General features: G+C 28.8%; 1 protein-coding gene across 5 annotated transcripts in view; it reads right to left on the reverse strand.

Annotated features, from left to right (window-relative positions):
• LOC129964118 (uncharacterized) overlaps window positions 1–12531 on the reverse strand; it is a 58373-nt gene that overhangs the window by 4249 nt on the left and 41593 nt on the right. For all 5 annotated transcript variants that reach the window (XM_056078815.1, XM_056078829.1, XM_056078809.1 and 2 more), the window contains 3 exons: window positions 8628–8862; window positions 2902–3084; window positions 465–609 (listed from right to left, as the gene is read on the reverse strand). In XM_056078815.1, the coding sequence (XP_055934790.1) occupies window positions 465–609; window positions 2902–3084; window positions 8628–8862 (563 nt within the window). The remainder of the gene's footprint in view (window positions 1–464; window positions 610–2901; window positions 3085–8627; window positions 8863–12531) is intronic.

The following is a 12531-nucleotide window of genomic DNA, read 5'->3' on the forward strand; positions in this document are numbered from 1 at the left end:
TATATAAAAAATATTCGAATTAGATGAGACAAATTAATTTAGCTAATTTTAAATGTTAAAGGTTTCATATAGGGAAGCCAGAATGTTAAAATATTTGCTAACCAGAAGAAAAGCTGCTAAAAAGAAATCTTTTAAAAAAGAAAAAATGCTAGTATGGGCAATCACAATCCTCTTTTTAAAGCTTTAAATAGCAATCAAGTCATGATATGAAAGTAAAGTATGTTTTTATAAGATGATAAAAATGAGAAGTGACAAAATATTTTGACTTATTTCTTTAAAAATATGAAATGTTTTGAAAAAATCTTATAAAATAAAGAGAAAGAATTTTATTTTTTGAATCAACATTTAAAATTGCATAAAAAAATTATCAAAATTGAAACAATTTTCAAGTATTATTTTTTTTTTTTTTTTTTTTTTTTGTGAAGGGAGAGGGGGTTGTGCTACTAATCGAACTGTTAACTTACATCAGAAAATTTCAAAGATTGGTGTGAAATTTCAACGTAAGAAACCAGAGACTGCCATTCACTGGGATCGATATTAAGAATCTTTTTAGCCGCCTCTTCATCACAGTGAGCTGAAAGCACTTGATTTCCATCATCAATCAGGACGCTGAAACAAATCAGAAGGTTAAAAAATTTAATCATCTTATGATACATTACAAAATAAGCAGAATGAAAATTTTACATACAGCCAAAGATATAAAATGGATTAACAGATTGCCATAGTTTCTTTCCTTTGTTTGAATATAACAATTAACTGAATAATAAAAATTTAAAAGAAATTAACATACTTTTATTTATGTATTTAGAAGAGTGAAACTTTTTTTTTCCCACTATTTAAATGTTCCGCTTTCTAAATTTATAAATGTTCTGACCTTGTGAAATCAATTCCTAAATTCATTATCAATTGGAGTCATACCGTTACCACTTAAATCTTTAAAAAATCTTTGGCCCCAATCTTTAAAAAAAAAATCAACTTTTTTAATGCTTTATAATACCTTGAACATATAAATTTAGCATAAGGAAACAAATCTTTTGAAATCGGAACAGTGAGAACACATCCATACAATTTATGATATCATACATAGTTCTTAGATAAATTAAAAAGAATATTTTTTCAGATTTTCAACCAGCATATTTTGGTTGGTACTAAATCCACTTTCCACAGCTACTTTGTCATGTGACAATACAAAAATTATTTTTATAACTTCTCAAAAATCAGGAAATAATTTGGATTTTAAAATATTATAATAGAAATCAGCTAAACGAATTTCTCCATTAACTGAATCAAACTTTTCTTTGTATTCCCTTTTTAGTTTTTTCTCAGGAAAATTTCAAATTGGATATTTGCTGAACATGCCGGGAAAATCTGAACTTTGGAATAACGAAGTTAATGAAAATCAACCTTTCGTTTTTTACATAATAGTGCATTGTTCTTCAAGAAATGTGGATTTAAACCGGGTGCAGTTTTTAAAACAGCCAAATTTTTAGACATACATTCAAATATTTTTTATAGTATTTTTCACAATATAAAACATTGCTAAAATGCCTCTTTTTTCAATTTCAGTACTTCAACTAGTAATCAAGTAACTTGTAGTCATTATTCCAATATCGGCATTTTTTCTCAATCTTAGATTTTTAGAATACTCAATTTCTATCAAAAATAAACTGTTTAATGTTTAATGTTTTTACTTCTTGGATTATGATTCTTTTGATAATATGCTCCATTATCTATCTAACAAGAATGGAGAATCTCATGTAAGAAAAAAATCGTTAGTTCAGATGTCTGAAATTTTTAAAGAAATGGCTGAAGAATATTAGCAATATAATAGAAGAAACTAATTTTAGCCAGAATCAATTTATCTTAACAAGCATTTATAATATTATGAGTAGTGGTTTATTCAGGCAAAGTTTTTTCTTATTGAAATCTAATATGCATTTCTTCATAGAGTGAAAAACTTTAAGAACATGTTCGCAAACAGTGACATATTTTTACCCAGCAGATAGAACAGAACTTCCATGGAAATTCAGCAGAACCTATTACTTCCAGAAAATTGTCCAGCTGGATTATTTTTAAATATCCTTACATTGCTGTTAGAGTAATATCTACATACCTCCAGTAGATTTATGTCCATATTGAAACAGGATTATGTGCAGTCCATAAGAGCCTAGATCTAATATGTTACAATCATTTTTGCACAAACGTTCTTCTTTAACAAGATTTAAAAATTTTAAATTTACATTTGATCCATCCATACTAATTTGCAAAAGTAACTATGTGTCCAAACTTGACATAACTTTTTTAAAATACTCAAACAATTTTTGCGCAATTGTATGCCAAAAAAATACTGAATTCGAATATCATCATGAAAACTCTATTGGTTGACTCACGTCAATATCTTACAATAAGATCCATTTAGCATTTTTCTGAAATACGATTCAAAACTTCATCAAAGGATATTGCAAACTTATATTGCTTAAAAATGTCTTAAGAAATTGTTGAAAAAAATAGAGCTTATCCAAAACAAATAATGTACCATATTTTTGTACGGCTTAACGTACATTATTTGACTAATTCATTATGAGTGAAAATATTTCCGATATATCAGTGAATGCATTAAAGGACGAAAGTGACGTCTGAATCGTCAATGAGCTACAGATAAAACAGAAAGAGATTTCATCTAAAACATATGAGATTCAGACGGTTTGAATATATACATTACTTGTGAGACACACTTCTTTGATGTGACAATTAAAATGATAAAACAGCTTTCTACTACCGAGAAAACATAAATATTGGTAATTTGATAACTATAATGTAATAAAAAAGAAAGAAAGAAAACGTTTACGAATTTGCAAACATTAAACAAATTGAATTAAATAAAGGTGTTTAAAAACGTACTTTAGTTTAACCTTAATTTTCTGATGGCTATAGCACAGACATTTCTTGAGAAAAGTTCTGCCACATTTGCTGCAAGCCAAAAAGATTTCAGCAAACATTATTCTCACCACCAAGCAGATACTCTGCAGAGGGGAGTGGAAATTGTTTCCACTCAGGAAATCTCCATTTGGAAGTCCAGTAGATCTACATGAAATAAAAATAAAGTCGGCAGATTAATAGCATAATTATATATTACTTCAAACAAACAAAAACAAACAAAAAAAGCCCAAAGAATGATGCTTTTTAATTAATACACTTTCCTAAACAACTCAGCTTTAAAAAACATAATCACCGACTTAAATGCCTATATATATGAAGTTTAACCCTCCAATACGATATATATATATAACATTAAGGTACATGACACACAAATTGTTCTTTTTATTCATTGTTAATTGGCAACAGTCAAATATAAGCAAACACCGAGCGAATTCCAAACTACTTCTTTGTACGTTTTTACACTGCACTGAATTGAAAACTTAGCTTAAATATTTAATAGATCTGCAAAATATTAGAAATGTTCTGGTGAGGGTTTGCCAATTTGTCCAAATTAGTTAGAAGAAAGAAGAGGTAAAAGAAATCACGAAATAGACTTCTCAATAAAGTTTAATCGAGCGTAAAAATGGGTTTAACCATTTCCAGATAGGTAATCGCTATGGCTTGTCGACGGAAATTGATATTTATTTTAAAATGAGAAATGATCTATCTCATTTTGAACTCCTTCTTTGAATTCTTTCCTACTGTTGGTTTTCTTTTTTGATACATTCAGTAAATAAAGCTTTACAACCATGCTTCCAATTTAACCTATTCAACGTCGAAGAAAACAAAATAAAAAGTTTTCCTTGCGCTTCTCGAGAAAAGTAATAACCTTTAAGGTGCTTAAAAATTATTTTCACATTTATATTATTTTTAAGCACTTTTCATGACGCTACATACCTAACAACTGGACAAAACATCTAATCAAAATATTATGCACCTGGTGAAAAATTCTTTTACAACAGCTGATTACATAATAAAAAAAATTTTTCAAAGAAAGAAACTATAATATATCTGACTGTTCTTGGAATTTCAATTCTAATCACCAATCAAGAAAAATATATGATAAATCTAACAAAAACAGTTTTTTAAATCACTCTTTTATTAGTATATATATACACAAAAGTATTAAAATCAAGTTAATAGGAAAATCAAATATATATATATATATATATATATATATATATATATATATATAAAAGAATCCGGCCTGAAGACTTTTTCAAGGGTCACCCTCAAGCAGGGATTCAAAGAAAGGGATTTTTTTCTGTGAAGGAAATGCAGACAAAGGTCTAATAATGTTTCCTCGTGACCCGAAAATCCCTTGAAATTAGGCCCAAGAGATATACCATTTTAACAGAAAGGAAAATACAAATCAACAAATTAGAAGAAAATAACCACTACCAAGTAAAAATACAATAACAAAAATAACAATAAAAACAAATATACCATAAATAATACTAAAAAGAAAAAATGAAAAGGCAAGCACATACCATCAGCAGTGAAGGAAATTTTAAGCATTCGATTGTGAATCACGCTTTTTAAAAAATAAAGCTAACGGTAATTTAGGTAAAAAAAAATTGTAGGCTCCCAGCGCCATCTATTGAATGATCAAATATGCAAGGAAAGTTCTATTTTTATTTAAGCCAAAGCATTAATCCCAAACCATACCTTGTTGGATATTTACTTCGAATATCTAAAATTACCCAAAATTATACATACTAATAATATATTTTTTCCTCTATCATATAAAACAACTGTTTCAATAGCGTTTAGTTACACTTCAACTTTAAAGAAAAAAATTTGTAATTATAATTGCTATAGCAAAAATTTAGATAAAATAAATAAAACAGATTGTTACTGTAACACAGAAAACTATAAAGATTTTATAGATGTTGATAAAGGTTATTACAGGTAATTTAAAAATTATTGAATTCAACTCTTTAAAAGATGAGGAACAAAATTTAGATTGAGAGAAAAAATAAACCATAACAAAATTTTGATTTCTATTGGTAATGATTTGGATGTTTTTATTGCTAAATTATCTAGAAAATACCATTGGCCTGCGGAAGGTTTCGGAGAATGGAAAGTGAGAATTTTAAAGGAAATTAAAATAAAAATGAATACTTATTTTGACAGATCTAAAGAACGTGGGATTTATTTTAGTAAAACATTGAAAAACGAAATAAAAAATTTAAAAGAAAATTTTTTTATTATAGTAATAGATAAATCAGCAAATAATTTGTTTAATTTGTAAAAATTATTATAAAGAACTTTTAATTAATGAATATAATTCTAACGCAACTTATATGTTAAAGAACACTGGGAAAAAGGAATTAGATAAAAGAATGCTAGCTTTCGCAAAAAAAACCAAAACTAAGACTTGCTCTCTTAACTATCCTTATTTATTCCCAACAGTTAAATTTCATAAAAATCCATTAAAATTCAGATTCGTGATCTGCACTGGCAGTTATTATTACTATACGGGTAAACATTTCTTTAAATACTTAAAAATTATCCTGGACAAAATAAATGATGAAGACAACTTTATTATTTCTAATAACAAAGAAGTACTGGATTTTCTTAAAGATAACAACATTAATAAACTTAATACTTTTGATTTCGAAAATTTATACACTAATCTACCTCATAAAAAATTAATAAAGGTCTGCGCTTTTATATATGATGAATACTTAAATGAAAATATCATTCCTAAAAATAACTGGCTTGAGTTATGTAATTTTAATATTACTGAAAATTACGTTTTTAATGGTATTAATTTTTATAAACAAGTTAAGGGCATTCCAATGGGAACAGCTTTCTCAAGTGCTTTAGCTAATATTTTCCTACATTACTATGAGAAAAAAAAAATAATTAAATATAATTTAATAAAAATGAGTGGAGATATATTGATGACCTGCTTTTGATTAACTTCGACAATACTAATATTGTTACTAATTTCTATCCAAAAGATTTAATTCTAACAGAAACAAATAAAAATCAACTTGAGGCTACCTTTCTGGATTTAAAAATCGAAATTGCTAATGATAAAACAATAGTTAGTATATACGATAAAAAGGATGAATTCAACTTTAAAATAACAAAACTATATAACTACCATTCCAATCTAAACTCTAAAATTTTCAAAAATCTTATTTTCTCACAAGTTAACAGGATCAAAAGGGTTTGCAATAATAAAAATTCCTATATTGAAGCATCAAACAACCTCATTAAAAATTTAATTAAAAATGAATTTCCTAGGAATTACTGTAATGTCAATTTTTTAATTAAACAAGGTATGGTTTGGAATTAATCCTTTGGCTTAAATAAAAATAGAACTTTCCTTGCATATATGATCACTCAATAGATGGCGCTGGGAGCCTACAATTTTTTACCCAAATTACCGTTAGCTTTGTTTTTTAAAAAGCGGGAATCACAATCGAATGCTTAAAATTTCCTTCACTGCTGATGGTATGTACTTGCCTTTTCGTTTTTTCTTTTTAGCGTTATTTATGGTATTTTTGTTTTTATCGTTACTTTTGTTATTGTATTTTTACTTGGTAGCGGTTATTTTCTTCTAATTTGTTTTTTCTTATTTTCCTTTCTGTTAAAATGGTATATCTCTTGGGCCTAATTTCAGGGGATTTTCGGGTCACGAGGAATCATTATTAGACCTTTGTCTGCATTTCCTTCACAGAAAGAATCCCTTTCTTTGAATCCCTGCCTGAGGGCGACCCTTGAGAAAGTCTTCAGGCCGGATTCTTTTTTATATTTTTTTATTTGGTTTAATTTTTTATTTGGTTTTTTTTTTTATTTTCCTATTAACTTGATTTTAATATTTTTGTATCAATTCATCTGTGGTTTAGAAGTAGCTGCAGTTGCGCTTTCTAAATACTATGAAGTTTTTTTCCTGATCCTTTAGTTTTAGTTTGAATAGGAAATAATTTTTAGTTGCGATTTCGAAACTGTTTTGTTTTCAAACTATTTCTTACTTTAGATTGGTTAAATATATATATATATATATATATATATATATATATATATATATATATATATATATATATATATATATATATATATATATATATATATACAGGGTGTCTCAAAAATCCTGATCTCGGCTTTTATTCCTTAAATATTGATCGTAGATACATACTGTAAATTACAAAGTTGTTTAAAAAAAGGTATAAAATGTTATGAAATCGACTAAAATTCTCAGGGGATTAAACTTCGAAAAATATAAAATTTAAATGCGGACCCCGTATTAAAAAACGTCCCAATGAGTAAAATGTGCCTAATACTTCAAATTAAAATGCAAATGTTTACAGCTTCAGTGCAGCTGACGCGACGCAAGAATACATTATAAGGAAATAAAATATTCTTCATATCTTTAGTTTTAATTACAAATTTTAAAGTGTATGCTTCTTGAAAAATACTTTAAAATTTTATATCATGAATTACAGAATATAACTTAAAAACAGCACATTCAATGAACTTGTAAAAACACTTATGTAATCTTTCCTTTAAGTTATTATTTCTACAAATTTTTAATACTTTTGAACCAATAAATAGCAAAATTATTATTTATTTATTCAATCATTAACTTCTTTGTTAATTTGTGTATGACCCCTAAAACACGAACAACCGACATGATTTTTCCTATTCGCGAACTCATATCCAGGCATCGAAAACTGGTTTAAGTCAGCATTTATGTAGTTTCATATCTTTGAGAATTGTTGTGATAAATGTGCTGAAATTTTTTACATGACCTTATTATAGGATGGGGCACATTTTACTCATTGGGAATTTTTTATACGGGGTCCGTATAAAAATTTAAATTTTGTATTTTTTAATGTTTAATCCCCTGAAAATTTTAATTGATTTCATAACATTTTGCACCTTTTTTTACACAACTTTGTAATTTACAGTATATGTTAATAATCAATATTTAATGAATAAAAGACGTGGTCAAGGTTTTTGAGACACCCTATATATATGTATATATATATATATATATATATATATATATATATATATATATATATTACTACATCTTTCTACATTATTCTTAATGTTATAAAATTCATTATCTGATTGCATCAATTGTTCAGCATCAAAATTTAATTAATTCATTAATTGGTAAATAAAATAACAAAAAAATAGATTGAATTGAAAATATCAAAACACTATATTTCATCAAAAGACATACAATTATATTAAATTTGAATAATATAGAATATTAAGAATTAACTCACAAAATTCTACTTTTTATAAATATGAAGCAAGTAAAAATGAATTAAGAATGATTTTGATAAGTACATTCTTATTAGTATATTAAAAAGTAGAAAATGTTTTATTTCAATCATTTTATACATTTTAATTATAATTTTCATAAATATAATGAAATCTTGAGAACAACCTTTTTAGAAATTAAATACTGCTGCTCAGGTGGCAACATTTGCATGAAAACAAAATTCATTCGAATAAATCAACAAAAGATAATTATGTTATAAAAATATTAAAATACTATATTGTGAGTACATGAAACTTCAAAACTCTAACACATCAAGAAATGAAAGCAAAATCGGTTCTAAAGTTTCCGTTTTAATAAAACATGAAAAAACAATCATGCAAATAAAAAGTATAACAACCTGTATCCCTTAGAAAGTGCTTTAGGTTGCTTTACCGATATTCCAAATGTAGGTGATGCCTTAAGATATAAACTTCTGTTCTGTGAACCAAAACACAAAAAGCCACAGAGTTGCAATGAAGCCCCTGGTAGTAATCCACAGAAACTTCCCACGAAATGAGGAACATAAGCTTTAATAGAGCATTCTTCCGATCTCACATCCTTCACAATCATGCAAAGGGTAGTATTCGCTTTGCCTATGAATAATGTTAAAAAATACACTACATTAACACAACAGAGCACAGAACTATTGCTATCCGAATTCTTAGAAAAAAAAAATCCTCACACAAAATCTAAATGAATGAATAACAATAAGAAAACGAATGGTTACGACTGATATTCACAGGATTAATGGACAGCTACCCTGTTATTATTCATCACCAACTAAATTTGCTGATTACTGAGAATACTGACAGTGTAAATTCAATGAAGCATTTTATGCAGGTTTGGTTTTAATGGCTCTATTCATCCAACATCTAGGAGAGACTTTGGTTTTATAAGTTGGTTTAATTCGTCCTCTTGGAGAACACACCAGCAAGAAGAAGGGCACATACAAAAATGGGAGCCTGGTGATGAAAATTTACAAAATGGCAGGAATCATAAAAATGTTGAGAAGAAAAGTGAATATTGAATGATTACAAATCTAACAGAGTAAGATGAGTTTTAAACTATACAAATAATAAGTACAATAACTATAATAATACAGGATATATCAATTGGTAGCAAATAGCAATAAAGTTCGTCAAACAATAAATGTTTTTTTTTCAAGAATTTTGAAAGTGTAAAAGGGGGAAAAATAACCAAACTATGAAAACAAATAATATATTAAAAACATACAATGGCACAAAATCCGGACAAAACCAATATTTATTTACAATACTAAACGCTAAATGAAATAAAAAGACAAAAAATTATAGTAACCAAATATCAAAATACAGAAAAGAAAAAAAAAATTACATAAATAGCTCTGAAATTAAATATAAATTTATAAATAAGCTTTATGGTTGAAATTGAAAGAAAAATATTTTCCTGCTGAAATAATAATAATAAATAAGTATTAAAATCCTATATGAGTCATTCGACATTTGATTATTAAAATACCAATGTAGAAGTCAAGATAACTAATGTACACTTTTTTTTTTTTTTTTTTTTCAAAATGCAATTTTTAACTTTGCGTCTATAAAATCAAAAATTAGAATTTTTAAAACTATAATTGTAGCAAGCCTAGATCCAAACTATTTTAAAAACCTTTTTCTCAACCTTGTTAAATCTATGGTTTAGGTTATTAGTAGGCGTTCTTAGAGACCGGTAGAAATCCAACTAGTCAAGCCTTTAACAAAGCGCAGATACCTAGTAAATCTCAAAGAACTCGACTGAACCTTCAACTTTACTCACCAAATTCCGTCATTTTTTAATTAATTTTTAATTTAAAAAAATGAATAACGTTAATAAGCTGTATAAAGACGAAGAAATAGCTAATGCCACATTGGGATTAGCTATTTCTTCTCAGAAGAGTGGAGTCTCAGAATACTATTTATATTGCAAATAAAATCCAGAGGGTCTAAAACATTTTCCCACACCCACTAATAAATTTGTTATCTCAAAAATTCCTTCTGTGGCATTAGCGTACAATAATCACGAAATATTCACTTTTGGCGTGTGATCCATGACGAGATTTTTGGATTTAATCCCTGGCCTGCGATGAAACATATCCGAAAATACGGATTTAGAAGCACGTTCTTTCCAATCCGCATAAACAAAATTTTAACATAAAACTGCACTCGTAGTCACAAAATCACACACTAAGTTTGATCTATTCAAATCATTGCGTTTTTGAGTTACCGCGTTTACATGTTTCTGAAAGGGGAGACCGACAGACGATCAACTCTTTATTGGATTTGGCTCAACATTTGATAGGTGTCAACGCCATAGATGTTAAATCTGTGCACCGAATTTCATCCATCTAGTTCCCTTCATTTTGCAATTATAGCGTTATATTTGAACAATCAGACAGACTCTGAACGGAATTCACTCAAAATTTGAAAAAAATTTACAAATTAGTGTAAAATTCGTACACCGAATTTCATCCATCTAGTTCTACGCGTTTTAGAATTATCCTTGTCACGCACAGACATTTTCTAAAAATGTGTTTTTGAACTCAGGAAGATCAAAAACGCGGAGATTGGTCAAAATCTGGCTTTTAAATTTTTTGACGGTTACAATGCAACGATTCTTTACACTTCATATACGAGAAAGCAAAAAATATAATTTTATAACTGTTGATATTTTGAAAACGGCCAGCAATATTCTGACAGCGAACTTCATTTCAGTTCACTTTACAAAACTGAGCAATTAACAGATCCGAAAATTCCACAATAATTTTATTAACTCCTTCCATAATAAATTACTAGAAAGAGAGATGCGGGAACTGCGTGGCTATTCATTCCAAACTCACGACACGAAAGGCCGCAAACATGTATGTCAGTCGGGCATCGACTTGCTAGCTTTAATGTTTGAGCGCAGGCACACACACGCACAAACAAAACGTTAACGTACGTGGCATAGAAATCGATGTCATAACTTATTGTCGAAAGGCAAGAATCAAATGCAAACAAACCATCATATATTCAGATGGCTCCATTGAACATTTTTACAGCTGCAATGAATCTAGCGTTTCTCTAATGGAGCTGAAAAATATTGAATCCTATTAATGGAGAAGATTTGTCGTGCCCTCCAAAAGTCTTTTCAAGCAGAAGAAAGAGGATGCAAAAGGAATCAAGAAACAGGCTTCAAGCAAAAGTTCAATCAAGTTCAAAAGTAGGCCTAACCGTCTCCAGATGGTTAATCCCTACGACTTGCCTATGGGAATCATCTTACAAAAGTAGTACTTGCCTTAACTTAAGACAAACACACATGCACACGCAACTACTTTTTAATGATATTGTAATAACCTGACCCTGATCGATCAAATAAAAGAGTAGAGTAACAAAACAATTCTTTTATTTACAGCCTTATATATGTACACAAAAACAACTTATCCTCATCTAGGTTAATATTATTTACAAAATTCGCACAACAGTTGAAAGTTTAATCATGAAAATAATTCCTCGATCAAATCGGAGAATAGACACTAAAAAGACGCTAATAGGCTGTTAGCTCAAAAAGGGTACTCCAGGGGCCGCTCCAGAAATCCACTGATCTTTATCGTGTGGATCCTAACACAGAAATTCGAATCACACGGAGCTTCTCACAAAATCAGGAACAATTTCTTCGAAAACCGACGTCTCTCCGACTTCCCCTTCGACGCCTCTCACTGCTCTCCTCTCTTCTTTTTCTTTCTTAAAAAAACACATTTTATTTCCTTAAGATATCCGCCTTTGATTTTCTCATTGGTGAACTTGAGTTCCTTGTCAACCAATAGCTGCTCAGTAATGCTTTCTCATTGGTCTCCTGTCGATCGTGGGAAAATCTGTTAATGATCCATCTTTGTAGCTGACCCCTCCCGAACATACGTCAATTATAATCTATTCGCAGCTAACACCGGCTGAAGTCAACCTGAGTTCGACACTTAATGATAACAGTTGCTGGTCATCGACCGTTTCTTGAAGATTTGAAGAGTCTCTTCACATAAGGAAAAAAATTTAATATCTCGATGTTTTGACGTTCTTCTCCCTTGGATCTATTTAAAACGACAAGACACCCATATGTTTCTCTTTATCTGGATGCAACAAATGACTAGACACAATGACTCTATTAGTAAAAGGATTCACATCTGGCGGTTCGTAGGTACTTAACTACGTGTGGAAAAACGGGTGACGCTACATCTGGCCGGAATGTCAATTACTATGTGAGGGAAACGGAGAAAC

This window comes from Argiope bruennichi, chromosome 1 (assembly GCF_947563725.1).
Source record: "Argiope bruennichi chromosome 1, qqArgBrue1.1, whole genome shotgun sequence".
NCBI classification, from domain to species: domain Eukaryota; kingdom Metazoa; phylum Arthropoda; class Arachnida; order Araneae; family Araneidae; genus Argiope; species Argiope bruennichi.